Below are 15,091 nucleotides of genomic sequence, written 5' to 3' on the forward strand. Positions count from 1 at the left end.
AAATACTGTGTGACAGCACTTTGTCTTCCCTGTGAGTCAGCGGAAAAGGAGGCTAATCTAAATCAATGAATGACAAGTAGTGAAACTTTACAGAAGAAGAAATATACAGAGGAACAACTCTGTAAAACACCTTTAAAGATACACAGCAGGACATTTTTTCATATCGTAGGATCTTTAAACAGTTCGGTAGGATAATCCTCCCATTAAAGGAACAGTTTGACATCTTGTGAAATATACTTATTTGCTTTCTTGTCGAGAGATAAGGCCTTTTTTTCCTGCGATTAATTTGCAAATCAATATACCTTTTCAAACCGTTGTTTTTGTCATGAGTACTTTCACACAGAACGTGAATATTAGACATCAGTTTTGAATGGGAACATAAACTTAGACTGAAAACAAATCCTGGATGTTTAAACACAGAAAGCAGAAGACAGAAAAGGAGAAAAAGACTGTGAATTTCAATAAACAAACATGTAATGTTGTCTGGGAATTGGTAAGTGAGAAAATGTCATTTGGCCCAGGTGGATTCCTATCTGCTTGGCTTATGACATTTGGAAGGCATTTCAGCTCCCGTGTGGGAAACCCATTTTCAAATCTGATTTCTTAAAGGAAATACAGAAACCATAAATAAGTTTCCAGTGGCTCTATGGCTGCTTGTGGATATACTCCTTCCTCTCTAATCTCAGCTCATGTTCTTTTACCACTCCTCTTTCTCCTAATGTTCCCGTCTCTCTGACTCACACTGAACACAGGCCATCCACACCGTATCTTACAGAGTGAATTCATGGTGCCAAATAAATATTATCCTCACACTGATGGCGCCACAGCAGATGCACTCTTCGTCTCGAGTCTTCTCAAAGCATCAATCTAATCTTCTGTCAACGGCGAGCAGCTCAGATTATCCAACTGACATCTAAAAAGACTAGCTTCAAATCATCCGAGGCAGAGAGGGAGAGTTATACCAGTAGAAAGAGGAGGAAAATATACAGTATATAGCCATGACCTAATATAAAGCTGGCTCTGACGTCTTAGCTCTTATTTAAAACATACTCTCTGATCTGCAAGATCAGGTCGCCTATAAAGTACATATGGAGAGGGAGAGATGCTGCACTAAAATCCTGCTTTCTCCCGGGAGAATACAGTGATTCCCAGGGATGATGACAAGGAGAGAGGAGGAGGGAAAGAAGGGAGATAAGAGATAAGGCACATCTCCGACTCGTCCAACAGACCGGCTCAGGTTGCCTATTGCAGCAGAAATAACAGTTACCATAGTAATTGTGTGTTGGAGAGATGGCTGTGGTCTCACTTATTGTTTTGCAAGATGAGTCAGTATTTGTGGCACAAGGAGGACATCTAGTGGTAAACCTGTAACCAGCAGCACACGGTTATCACCCTGGACTAAATACTGTAACTCAGGCCTATTCAATTGGTGGCCAGTGGGCCAAATCTGGCCCTTTGATCATTTATAAATATGAAAAAAGTATAAAAATGATAATAACTCTTTCCAATAAGAGAGTTTATTCCCATTCATCAATGTCCACTCACGCCATTGACACTGTTACGGACTGTTAAAAGCAATATGGTGTGTTTTTATTTAAATAACCTGCTAACATAACACCAAGTTAACGGGTGTTTACATTGATTATTAGAAGATCATCATTTTATTAGTGGGCTAATTAGCCCATTCATTACTTATGTATAGATGCTAAGCACAGAAATACTTATTTTGTTAAAATGTTTAGGAGAGGAAATTTAGGAGAGTAAAACTGAATAAAAATTTGTGTTTCGTGAAACAACAACCTACTAAGATTAAAAGGGTATTGTTTTCAAGTGACAGATCAGACATAGGAAATGTAAATTTCCGTCCGTCTCATTGACACTTCACTGTTTTTCAAATCTGGCCCTTCTAAAAAACTAATTGAACTAAAAGAACTATTTCTATCTATGTTTCAGTGTTTCTGCCTGGCCTAACTTTACGGTATTGTGAACTGATGAATCGCCAATGATCAAGCGTACTCTCATCTTGCATTGTTCCTCTCATATGTTTAGATAAAAGTTGCTTTTGCAAAGGAAAATGGATGTCATCTGGATTTAACAGAATACAGTTTTCTTATGTTGTGCCGTTACTGAGCCGATGATCCCTAAATCCTAAAAAATCCTGAATACCAAATAATCGAAAAATGTATTTAACCACCTAGATAAGACAAGTTTGTACCTGTATGTGCTGATGTCAGAGGCCTGATCGTGTCTTACTCTTATTAAATTGTACAAGATGCAATTCACCCTAAACGGATGAGTAAAAAAAATACAATTTGCTGAATAAATCTATTATGCACGCTGAACCACTTACTGCTTTATCAGTTACAAGCAGTCTGTCCTTAGTTTCAAAACTGTGATGGAAAATGACTCATGAGCCAAAGTGCAATCAGATAAAATAATTTTACAAGATGAAATTAAAGTCCCAATAATACATGACAAAGTGATGCGACCAAACTGGAGGCTCACTTGTCTTGTTCTTTTGACCTTTATTAAATCTGCAATCTTGCCATTGAGGGCTTGTCGAGTATTCACACTGAGCTTTAAATAAACTCCATCAAATGTGTGATTCACAGAACTGGTTAAATGAGAGGCTTTAAAAAAAAGACTCCTCTACCTCTTGTGCACACATCCTCGTTTGTCGCTCTGAAGTGCATCAGTACAGCCTCAAAGCACTCAAGGTGTGCAGCTTATTAAAAGTCAAAAGCAATTCCTTTCATTTCAGTTCTCCAAACATTAGTCCTCGGTTAGATCTGCAGACTGTCGGCGTGTCTAATCGTGCATCCTTGAGTTTACCCCACATCAGGCTGACTCTCGCTCAGAGAGCAAAGCTGAAGAAGTTTCACCAACACTCAAAAAAACTTGGTGGGCCTTGAAGCTATCTTAAGCACCTGCTCGCAGAGTGCGAGAGAGAGAGAGGATAAACATGTAAGCAGATGGGATTCATTCAGGGTCTTTGATCAAAGTGGGAACTCTGAGCCCAGATACACTCGAACATTTAAATTCAAGAAATGCAAGGTAGGGAAAAGTCAACCGTTCTCCTTTGGAAAGATACTAAACCCACAGCAGCTCCACTGGAATCAGCCAGAGACCAGTTTGTCTGAGTTTTTTTAAGCAGAAATGTGAATAAACTCAAGACAGGACAAGATAACATGACAGACTCTCAAAACGGCAGTTGTACACATTTATTTTTTGAATTTTTTATGTAAAAAATCTGCAATCCCTTAAAGGCCCATACTGGGTGTTTTACACCACTTGCATATATTTAACATGTAGTTTCTGTATGGTATGTAATAAACTTGCAGAGACTTGAAACTTACTTGGGATAGGTTATTCAAAACAGTGAAGAAATCTCCAGCTTTTTATTTATTTACTTTATTATATACTTGTGGTCTAATAGAGTTGCAAACAAGGACTATTTGCAAAGCCTGCCTCAGTGGTGCATTCAGGGAAACTCTCAGGTCCTTGACCGTGCCAAGAGGATGAGTTTCAAAACAGTCCATCTTAATAAATGTGTTATGGAACCGTAACAGCACCATAACTAACTTATCTTCACTGTGATGAATCAGCTGCTCTATCTCCAACTAGTTTCAAGCCTCAGTAAGCGGATTATTGGAGCATTTTTTTAGGAAAACTGAAAACCAATTTCAACCTGTTAAGTAGCAAATCAATCCAAAATGGTCAGCAGCAATGTAAATATCAATGTGTAGCTAATGGGATAAACATTACACAACCATTGGTGTGGTCGTTGTTCTCTGGAACAATTCTCTGGATTATCATTGAAACTCAGGTTTAAGCGGAGAACCAACATTTCAACACTCCAAAATGTACAATCAGGTGTAAATACCAAACTGTTAAATGATCTTTCTATACATTTAAAGGCATTGTGTAAAAGAACATTATACAGCATTTATTGATTTATTTATCTATTAGCCAACAGGTAAAACTGTGGAATATTGATTTATAAAACTGAACAATGAATTGCTTTCTGATAGGGCTGACCCGAATGCTTCGAAGCTTTGACCGTTCCCATGGTAACTGACCTTCAAATCAGCATTCAAATGCTTTGTTTTTTCAAAGACCAAAAAGTGGTATTCAGGACAGCCCTAATATCTGAATGCTTCTAGATTTCCCTATAGACTGACGAATCTCTGAAGTTACATAATTATGTAGCTTTATAGTGAATAAGAAAAGATAGAAACTGGCTGTGCCACAGTGCCCTGACTTCAGTATAAACATGTTTGTTTAAGCTTGAAACTCTATTATTCTTACATGAAGACATGAATATAATACATATTTCCCCAAACTGTAATACCGTTTTTCCAAAAGGTAATTTGCAATTACCTTCCTCCACACTGATAGTCTCTTTGTTATAATTCACCCAATACTCAATATTGAATGATTTACTGACTGACCCTCCGTTACTGCACAGTAAAAGACTACTCAATTCAGAAAGACACTGCCTCATGTGGATGTTTTGTTTCTCATATTCCACATTGCCTTTATTATCTACTCAATAGATATCAATCCAGTTTTATATGGCGTCTTTCTTTTCACAATTGCTGCACACCAAAAGAATTCTTCAGCTCGGCGTGTTTGAGACATTTTCAGTCCACTAGCCTCTTGGTTTGTCTTCCCCTTCCACGTTTCTCTGAACTCTTACTGCTGTACTTCTTTTTCTTTGCTCCTTCTTCTGGGTCAAAATCAGTGTCACTGTCATTTTTTGGTCTTCCTCTTGATCTCCCTGTTCTCTTCCTCACCGTCTCCTTCTCTTCCTCTTGTTCTTCCTCTTCTGCCGAGTCAAAGGACACGTCGCTGACTGATTGCTCGTCCTCACTTTCCTCATCGCTGGAACCCGTTTTCTGCGCCTTTGATTTTGCAGTCTTGGAGCGTTTGCCTTTTTTTCGCCCTGCCAGAACCGAACCATCTGCTGCACTTCTCTTCGGCCTTCCTCTGGGTCTACCCGTGATCCTCTTTCTACTTTTTTGCACAACTGTTTTCTTTTTCTTCTTCTGCACCTCCTCCTCCTCCTCCTCCTCCTCTTCCTCCTCCTCTGTATCTTGTTCTTCTTCCACGTTGTCAAACTCAGAGTCTGTGCCTTTCTTATTCCCGCTGTCCTCGGCGTCACCGGTGTCGCTCGCCCTTTCGTCTACCGTCTGCCGCTCGCGTCCAGAGCTCGAGGAGTGGTAACGCTGGACGTGACTCTTCAAGCTCACGTTGTGATTGAAGCTTTTGTCACAATGCCGACACTTATAAGGCCTCTCCCCCGTGTGCAGACGCATGTGGGATTTCAGGTGGTTAGACTGGTTGAAGCCACGCTGGCACACCGAACACTTGTACGGTTTCAATCCCGTGTGCACGACAGAGTGTCTCCGAAGATGATGCACATCCTGAAATACAATCCCACAAACTCCACATTTGTACTCCTTTGTGGTTCTGTGATTTGCCAGCAGGTGGATTCTGCGTTTTTTACCGGTGGCGAATGTCTCTGGACAGTTGGGACATCTGTAGGGATCTTTGTTGTCTTGATGGGTCTGCTCGTGTTTAAGCTTGTCCACCCTTGTTTTGAAGGTAACGTGGCAGTATTTACAAGGATGGTCATAAGTTTCATCGTGGATCCTGCTATGATTTTTCAAAGACGTCTCCGTAACGCACCTTTTGCCGCATATGTTGCAGGAAAAGGGCTTTATTTTGTACTCGCACGTGTGAGGCTTCTGAACAGTGAAAAAACTTCCACATTCTGTGCAGAGCTCATTAATTTTGAGGCCACCCAGAGTATCTGAATCGTCCTCCTCTCTGGGTTCCTCTTCAGAATCGTTCGCGAGCTCTTCAGCCAGCAAAACCTCCTCAGTTGGATTCCAATCCCCGTCTGAACTCGACCCATCATCATCGCCATCCTCTCCTTCATCTGACGGATCGCTTTCTTCGTCACTAAAAGTAACAATCTCAGAGAACACCGTGCTGCAGGGGTTGTCATCTGTTGGCATTTCCTGTGAACAACACAAGGACAAGAATGACAAACCTAGCAGGGGTAACACTTTTCCAAGTCTATATAGTACAGAATATTATAGCCAAATTACCAAAAAAAGGAGGCAGGCAGAGGAAACATTATGATCAGCCTATGTGCAAAAAGTCCAGGCAGTAATACACTGCCGGTTTAGGGAAACGCTCTGCGGATACGACAGAAAGGAGAGACGATGTGACACTTTATATTACGCATTTATTTCTCATCACTCCTTTCAAAAGAACGAGCTCCGACGGTAGACAGCCACTGAGAGCACAGCTGCAGCCGCTCTGTCTGGCAGCAGTGTTTGAAGCTGTGGATTTGCTCATATTTGTGTTTGAATCTATGATGCAGCAGTACTGAGACTACTCTTTACTGCTCCTGTTAACATTAGAATGATGCAAACACATGTATGGTGAATAAAGAGAGCGCTACTCAAAGTCGAAAGACAAAACGCGTCAGTGTAATATAACCATGTGACGAAGGCCTGTGCTATATGTTTGAATAAATATGAAATTCCACAAGTATAGGGGGGTGGTCAGAAAAAAATGAGCCGTAAAAGCTCTCTTAAAAAAAAGGTATATCCGTTTAGGTGTATGCTATAGCTATTATTTTCCGACTGCGAACTGAACTGAAAGTGAAACGTATCTCTACTGTTTTTGTCATCTGAGCCCGCTGGCTTTGGAGAGAGCATAGATAAATTTCACTTTCAATTCAGTTCCCCGTCAGAAAGGAGAAGGTAAGGTTCGTCTGACAGCAAGATAAAGCGGTGAAAATATTCTAAATATAGTGTACGCTTAAAACGGATATTCATTTTGTTAGGTGAGCCTTTCTTTTAGGTGGTTAAAATATGTTTTTCTGCCGTCCCCAGCACTGTATTGCTTTGCTGCGGTGTTGGTAACTCCTGAGTGTTTGTCCAAGCTGGTTGCACGACGACCGTCATCTACTGTAAGTAATACACTGACTATGGATAAGTACATCATACAACCCCACTTCAAAAACACCCAAACTATCACTTTAATTAGTGCATATTTAAATGAGTTTGCCTGCCTGACTGACATGAACCATGTAGTGAATTATTGTAAAGGAGAATTAGGCTTCTAGTGTGTTTTAGACCACACAGTCCGTAAATAGCTATTAATATTTAAAACCACACCTATTCCTGACTGATCACAACTTTTGTAATTCAAATGATTTATTATTTTTTTATTTATGTATTGACACCTTCACTGTAAGTTCGATCAAGAAATGCCACAGTCATGGTTAATGCATTGTTTTACTAGAAACTTAAATGCACTCTAATTCAACGAGAAATACACAATGGTATTTTAAGGGGGAACATGTATTTAATCCCATGTTTTATATAGCCTGTATTGGTTTTTAATTCATTATTTATGAAATAAATATTTGCCAAAAACAACTCTTAAAATAAAAAATCATGCGAATTTACTAAATCAATTCAACTTCTAAAAGCACAGTGTAAATAAAGATAATTCCTTCATTAAGCCTATAAACGTGTGAGTGGCGGATGTGGAAAATGCAGCTCTTTCAGTGTACTTTTTAAAGCTTACTGTGCCATCGTCACGTTGCTTCCGCCAGTGTTTTCCACAGTAGAGCGTCTAATGAGGATGTCGCCTGTTTGTGCAATCAATGCTAATTCTAAATGTTTTGTCATCAATCACTTTGCCAATATTTGTCAAACAGTGAAGACGACTCTCGGCTCTCAACTCGGTGGGACGCAACCTCTCAGCTGAGCGCGTGCACACACACGCATTCATATAGAGTATGAGGGGGCCACGGTGCAGCAAGACTAGCATCTCCATAGCATGGAGTAGGTTCTGAGGACATTATACTACAGTCAGAATGTCTGAGTATGTTGTAATATGTCTGACTATTAAAGTCCTACCTGTTTGATTACTACTGCTTCTTCTTCTTTCAGGCGTTGATCTTCAGCTGTTGGGACACTGGCACTGATTTGGCTTTTCCACTGGTTTCTGTAGTCACACTGAAGGCACTGTTGGTTCAGGATGATGAGCACCCCATGGGTGACCTTCTCCATCTGAAGCTTAGAGCCACATGACGGGCACTTGCGACGAAATAACTGGAAGAGGCAGCTTTCATTCACAACATGCTTTCCTTTCATCTGTAGAAGCGCAGCTCTGAAAATCAATTGAAATGAAGATTTAAAAAGCCAACCTATAATGTAAGCTGTAAGGAAAATAAACAAAAATGAGAACGTGTTACTCACTTTTCCATGTTCAAATCAATATCCATGATATTTTGTTGCATCTGGTCAGATCCAGAACGGACAGCATTTGAAGCATCAGATGAATTTGACATGGAGATACCACTTGACATAGGACTTGCTTGCGAACCTACAAATGTAAGAATAAAGAAATAATTTAACAAATAAATACCCTCTTCATCTATATAGTATATATGTGTATACATACATACACACACACACACACACGTGTGTGCAATATGTAAAGTTTCTTACGTGTTAAAGTTTTTCTTGATTTTTTAGAGGAAGTTGGACAATTAAGGTCGTCACACTGTCGAGCAGCATCTGTGGTCTCCACAGGCTCCTACAGAAATTACAAAAGTAAAAACTTGTAGTTAAACAAAAGCTACACACAATCTAACAATAAAGCAAGGAATCTCTGTAAGTGTCCTTCGCATATCTCGAAAACCATTCATCCAATCTACTTCACACTTAGCGGGTGTATTGCTGGGGACCCAAGAAAGGCAGTGTCGAATTTGGTGCAATTTGGACGCATAATAAATTAAATAAATTAAATAAATTAAATAAATTAAATAAATTAAATTAATTAAATTAATTAATTAAATTAATTAATTAATTAATAAACTTTGAATACAAAGCACAAGAGAGAGGCAGCGGGAGCGGGGCTTCACAGTTCTGCGGACTGAGTCAAGCATGTCGTCCGCAGTGGGCCTTTACAGGCCGCGGCTCATTGACTGCAGTTCAACTTACAGTGTACGCCTATTTGGAAATTAATACTTCCCCAAGTGTTCACTTGTGTTTCTGACCGTGAGTAGCCACGACTTGGGTGTTTATTGTTTTTTCCCATGAGCCAGTGCATTTCACCGGTGTTTCCAACCCTGAGTAGCCGCAACTTGGGTGTGTGATGTAACTATGTCATGACAGGTGTGTTGCTCAGGACCCAAAGAAGAGCAGTGTAGAAATGAAGGCTTCAACGAATATTCAAAATTTGAATACATATATATTAAAATAGTAAAAAAAAAAAAAAAACATTTGAACATGAAAATTAGTATTTTAAAAAGGTTTTTGTTGTGAAATGAGGAGGTATTGTTTGGATAAATTCACGAATCCGACGTTCCTTTTCTATTGCAGCACTTTAAAAGCGAGCGACAGGATTAATTAGGAACCCAGCATCCGACAAAAGTTCAGGTCAAAACGCTGCGTTGTACATTGCTTCGTCGCTCGTGACCAGTTTGTACATGGTGTCATGGACATAATGCGCAAAAATAGATATTTGAATAGTTCGAACCTATGTTTTTTTTTTCGAACTAATATTCGAACAGCATTTTTGACAGCCCTAGTGTGAAGTTGTATGAGCGGTTCTTGAGAAAGCTCCAAGCAGCAGCACCACAGGCCAAGCATTGAGCCCGTTATGAACGGACATGTTTTGAACAGGCACTGCACCACTACACTAAAATTGTGTTTCAGAGCTCCTTAGAGTACCATGAATACATCTGTTTTGACTTAAAATAAATGAAAGCTGTGTGTGTGCACTGACTGGACAATGTGTATCCTTAACGACTGCATGGTGAAAGGCTACATTAGCCTCTAGAGTGGAAGTGCTCATCATGCTGTGTGACCTTTACAGCACTGTAGGGATGAGTCAATGTGCCATTTAAGAAATACTTCACCCCAAAAATGACTGTTTATATATCAATTACTCACCCCGTGTTACCTCCAATTTGTGAAGGAATTTTTTCTCGCATGCCTCCACGGTGAAGAATCCAAAAACAGAGAAAATTCTTGGTGAATTGAAGTAAATGCGGGCCGCGCTGACACAGCAAAACTATATCAAAACATCCGTTTACAAACTCTCACACAACTCATGCAGTATAATCCAAGTCTCGTTCATTCAGTCTTATGCTCACTACTTCCCAGACGCATGCATTTTTATTAAAACCTCACTATTTAAAACACTTCTGCATAAATAGTCTCACGCTTGCGCAGGTGCACTACTCGTCTTTTTTTAGGATTCTGCATTCACCGTGGAGACATGAGAGAAAAAGTTTTCTCCAAGAATTCAAGGTAACACAGGGTGAGTAACTGATATACAAATGATCATTTTGAGGACGAAGTATTCCTTTAAGCACCTGTCAATGCAAGCAGCATTTAAATCAGGCTGCACAAGGACACACAAGACGTGGAGCAGGACACCGATTTATGAATATTAAAAATGTGGACGTGATTTACTTCATATAGGCTACATGTTGTGTAACAGGAAGTGGACAGTAAATCTGTATAAAATGAAGGATTTGTACAGTTCACTGTGATTATTGTGTCATATAGTAAGTTGATTGTTTATGTCAATGCACAAAGGGCATAGTTACAGTATAGTTATGACTCTTAATGCGTCTCACACATGAGCCTCTGACGAAATTATGTTAATTATCTGGAATAAATTAGTATGGAATTACCTTTAGTGTAAACACTTTACACACTTGTTTATTAGGCTGTTATACTGAAAAGCAAAAATCCTTTAATTATGCACATGATGATTAAATTGACATTCTGCTATTAAAGTATCCTGGTTTTAACGATGATATAGACTTTACATGCTTTCTGTAAATAAATAAAATGTGTATATTTTTTCTTCTCTCTGTATAGGCTCCTATGTTTGTTTTACAGCCTATGTTTAAAAAACTAGGAGTATTCTTCATCTATGATGTACATAAATTATGTGTTATTTCTTCATATTTTGTAATATTATGATCATGTGATTACCTCCCATTGGTTGTAGATACCATATAGGTAAGGCCACATCCGCTTTGTCTGTTTGCTGAATGCCCCGACGAACACCTACAGTGGTCGAAACATGTTTTTTTTTTTTTATGATTTAGCAACTACAATAAAAGTTTTTTTAATATGTCCTGTCTATCCTGACATTCTGTTATTATCATGCTTTATTAGGGTGTCATTTCTTTAATTAAGAAACAATTCATCAATTAAGATATAGCAAAGTTTATTTCCTTTAATTTTGTTAGGTGAGCCTTTCTTTTAGGTGGTTAAAATATGTTTTTCTGCCGTCCCCAGCACTGTATTGCTTTGCTCCGGTGTTGGTAACTCCTGACTGCTTCTCCAAGCTGGTTACACGTCGACCGTCATCTACTGTAAGTAATACACTGACTATGGATAAGTACATCATACAATCCCACTTCAAAAACACCCAAACTATCACTTTAATTATTGCATATTTAAATGAGTTTGTCTGCCTGAATGACATGAACCACGTAGTGAATTATTGTAAAGGAGAATTAGGCTTCTAGTGTGTTTTAGACCACAGTCTGTAAATAGCTATTAATATTTAAAACCACACCTATTCCTGACTGATCACAACTTTTGTAATTAAAATTATTTATTATTTTCTTATTTATGCATTGTCACCTTCACTGTAAGTTCGATCAAGACATGCCACAGTCATGGTTAATGCATGGCTTTACTAGGAACTTAAATGCACTCTAATTGAACGAAAATAAACAATGTTTTTTTAAGGGGGAACATGTATTTAATCCCATGTTTTATCTAGCCTGTATTGGTTTTGAATTAATTATTTATGGAATAAATATTTGCCAAAAACAACTCTAAAATAACAAATCATGCAAATCTACTAAATCAACTCCTAAAAGCACAATGTAAATAAAGATAATTCATTAATTCATTAAGCCTATGATAAGTAATACACTGATTATGGATAAGTACATCACACAACCCCACTTTAAAAACACCCAAACTATCACCTTAATTATTGCATATTTAAATGAGTTTGCCTGACTGACATAAAACATGTAGTGAATTATTTAAGTGTCATTTTTTTATTTGAGAAACACTTCATCAATTAAGAAAAGCAAAGTTTATTTCCTTTTAATTGGAGCTCTGACGAGTTGTCTTTATGATTGATCACTTATTTTGCATAAGAAATAAACCATTCAGCTGGACTTTGTGTGACATGTGTGATGTGGTTGATGTGTTGATGAGGTAGGACAGATGTTACAGATGTTACAGCTGTCAGAGCAGACTCACCACATGTTGGAGGCTCTCCGGAGGTTCGTCTTCCTCCAACTTGACACACAGTGATGGGACAACATCGGGCTTCAGCTGGACCCAGGTCAGGGGTTCAAAGCAGTCCTGGGTGAAGTGTTCACTACAGACGGTGATGTCAGTCCAGGAGGATTCTTTGAGTCTCTGTCCGTTGACTTCAAAGAGGAACTGAACCCACAACAGTCTCCTCTCCGGGTCCTCCGGTAACTTGAACCGTTGCGCACTGCGACGCCCAGAACCACATCCGACCACGGAGCACATCCTGGAGTTAAAGTCTGCCCTCCAGTTTATAAAAGTGGTCGGACAGTTTTAATGTTTACTACAAGTAAACTAGAACATGGTTTGTTTTGTGTTAGCTGATTTCCAAAGGTAACTACAGTGACAAGCTAACGGCTAGTGGTGTAGTGATGTGTTGGTTGCGAATGAGCCGGTTTTTTGAGCCGGCTCTTTTAAAGGTTTTGTAACTTTCAGAAATGCTCATTAACAGCGACACCTGTGGCCGTTAAGTCAACAAAAGTCAGTGTCGGGTTCGCGCATGCTCGCTCCACATAGACATGAATGAGCATCGCTCAAAACAGTGAGACGACACACGTCAGCTAAAACCACAATATCACTCTATATTTCACCTGCTTGGCAGTAATGTTAGCTGACCAGACAAAGGTCTCTCCATGAATCACTGCTGATCCTAGTGTTGGCTTTTCCTGCTTCAGCCTCCCGACTGCGGATGGAGGGAGACACCGGCACTCGGTCGGAGACGATAACGTTTCTCGCTGCGGAGCTCCGTCACTTCACAAGACACGAGAAACCTCTGTTGGTCTGGAGGAGCTGCAGCATTTATTTCTGCACAAACGTCCACTGTACATTTACCAGATATTCTCAGAGCTAAACTAACTCTTCTGCAGTGTGTAGTGAGTGCATATGAACGTGAGGTGGAGCGAGAACGAGCGCACTGTCTGACTGAAGGCAAGCAGGCAAAGGAGCAGAGTACAGCAGAGACTCCGCTCCTGGAGACCAAAGCTACGGTCTCCCCTGTGTACTACGACCGCCGCCAACACTGTTTTGCAAGACAGGCTTCACTAGATATAACTTTGAGGTTTTGGCGCTTCCTTGTAGTTTGTGTTTGAGTCTGATGGTACGTGTCCACAGGGAGTCTGAACAGCGTAGCCACACGCGAGCGCGCACACGCGAGCGCGCGCATGGGAAACCAACCCAGTAGATTTATACGTGTAAAAAGTTATAAACAGTCCCTTTAAGTGAACGATAAGAGCCGACTCCCGTCTGAGAGACTTTTTTTCTTTTCTTCTTTCTTTAATTAATTCAAGGCAGAATGATAGGACAATCTTCTCCACGCCACGGGCACGCCATGCACTGACTGTGACTGAATGTTGTGTTAATGACGTCCGTGCGACCAATCAGGTGATGACAGACAAGGATCATACCATCAAACAGGGAGGGGCGGGGAGGGGCAGGGATGCGCGGCGCGCTGACAGTCTACAGGTACAAAGCAGGAGGAAGAGGAGGAGAGAAAGAGGAATGCGGTGCGCGAATAGCAGACAAGATGAGTGTCAGTCGGAAACAAAGCAGCATGTTAAATGGTGGTATTCTGGAAATTATAAGGTTTAGTATAAATATATTGAATAATTTAAGTGATATATGTGCACACATACTAATCATAGGTCAAAACAGCGCTAAATTTGGCTGAATTATAAAAAGGCAGAAGTGATAAAATGAAGAACCGTTTGAGAGCCGAAAGAGCCGGCTCTTCTTGGTGAGCTGAGCCAAATAATCTGGCTCACTAAAAAGAGCCGGAATTCCCATCACTACTGTGGTGGTAACGGAGTGGGCGGGTTTATGTAGCCGGGGTGGCGTGGTTTGTTATAAGGCGTATCCCGGATTTAGGTCCAACATTAGCTTAATTATCTTTTTAAGGTGATTGTTTACATAAAAAATGCTGTACTTTGTAATTTTTAACTGGGACAACCTCAAAGCGTGTAAGGTGACAACAAATAGTAACTGTAAAAGCATTGTGTACAAGCCCCTCTCTTCGAGTACCCCTAACTCCGCCCGCAGACAAGCTAACATACCTGTCCAGCAGACAACAGGCCAGCTCCTCGTCGCTCTTCATCCCCATCTTCATCTTCAGTGCTCGCCAGCGGGTGAAAGCCAACCCCAGATTCACTCTCGTTTGGGAACGAGCTTTGTCCGCGTTACGTTTCGCCTCGCTATATGTCCGTTTACTCCCTCTCGGCGCCCTGTGCGCCATTTTTCGTAGCTCCCCCCGTTTGGATGTTGTTTTTCACACCCCACAACTTTATTGGAAAAAAGTGCCCAAAAGGCTGACGCCCAGAAACGTCCCTGAACACAGCATAATGAAGAGAGTTTATACAGGTAGAGGACAGACAGACACACATGTCTAATGGGGCAAGTGATGATTGAGAGGGATGTCTTTGTATGAGTCTAGATATTTCTTTTTAGGGAAATCATACTCATTCAGCCTTTAATACACAACAAATAGTCTTACGATGGTTTAATAATAAACTAGTGGCACATTTTATTTAATTTATAATTCTATATAAAGGTTCCATATCATGCTAATTTTCAGGTTCATACTTGTATGTTGCGTTTCTACTAGAACATGTTTACATGCTGTAATGTTAAAAAAAAACACGTTATTTTTTTCATACGGTCTGCTTGAATATGCCTGTATTTACCCTCTGTCTGAAAGGCTCCGT

The 15,091-nt window shown here is 40.1% G+C and overlaps 1 protein-coding gene across 3 annotated transcripts; it reads right to left on the reverse strand.

Moving 5' to 3' along the window:
- Nucleotides 1-3,207: 3,207 nt before the first annotated feature.
- On the reverse strand, nucleotides 3,208-14,717 carry LOC141777204 (uncharacterized). 3 transcript variants are annotated; one of them, XM_074651254.1, is made up of 6 exons: nucleotides 14,444-14,717; nucleotides 12,342-12,639; nucleotides 8,541-8,628; nucleotides 8,289-8,415; nucleotides 7,947-8,199; nucleotides 3,208-6,026 (listed from the first exon to the last, which is right to left on the reverse strand). In XM_074651254.1, exons 1-6 carry the CDS (start codon nucleotides 14,620-14,622, stop codon nucleotides 4,644-4,646), a joined length of 2,328 nt encoding a protein of 775 aa, XP_074507355.1. In that variant the 5' UTR covers nucleotides 14,623-14,717; the 3' UTR covers nucleotides 3,208-4,643. The 3 variants fall into 3 exon arrangements, with proteins under 3 accessions (XP_074507355.1, XP_074507357.1, XP_074507356.1); XM_074651256.1 differs by having other exon boundaries at nucleotides 12,342-12,634; nucleotides 14,444-14,641; XM_074651255.1 differs by having other exon boundaries at nucleotides 12,342-13,145; nucleotides 14,444-14,555.
- Nucleotides 14,718-15,091: the final 374 nt, after the last annotated feature.

The sequence above is a fragment of the Sebastes fasciatus genome, chromosome 11, assembly GCF_043250625.1.
Source record: "Sebastes fasciatus isolate fSebFas1 chromosome 11, fSebFas1.pri, whole genome shotgun sequence".
Lineage (NCBI taxonomy): Eukaryota > Metazoa > Chordata > Actinopteri > Perciformes > Sebastidae > Sebastes > Sebastes fasciatus.

Bases quoted from the DNA above. Each gene is read 5' to 3' on its own strand.
- LOC141777204 (XM_074651254.1), bottom strand. From the start codon at position 14,622: ATGGCGCACAGGGCGCCGAGAGGGAGTAAACGGACATATAGCGAGGCG. The intron at 12,640-14,443 runs GTATGTTAGCTT...TATAAACTGGAG, and splicing joins GCCTGTTGTCTGCTGGACAG to GGCAGACTTTAACTCCAGGA. The intron at 8,416-8,540 runs GTAAGAAACTTT...TTACATTTGTAG, and splicing joins ATCAAGAAAAACTTTAACAC to GTTCGCAAGCAAGTCCTATG.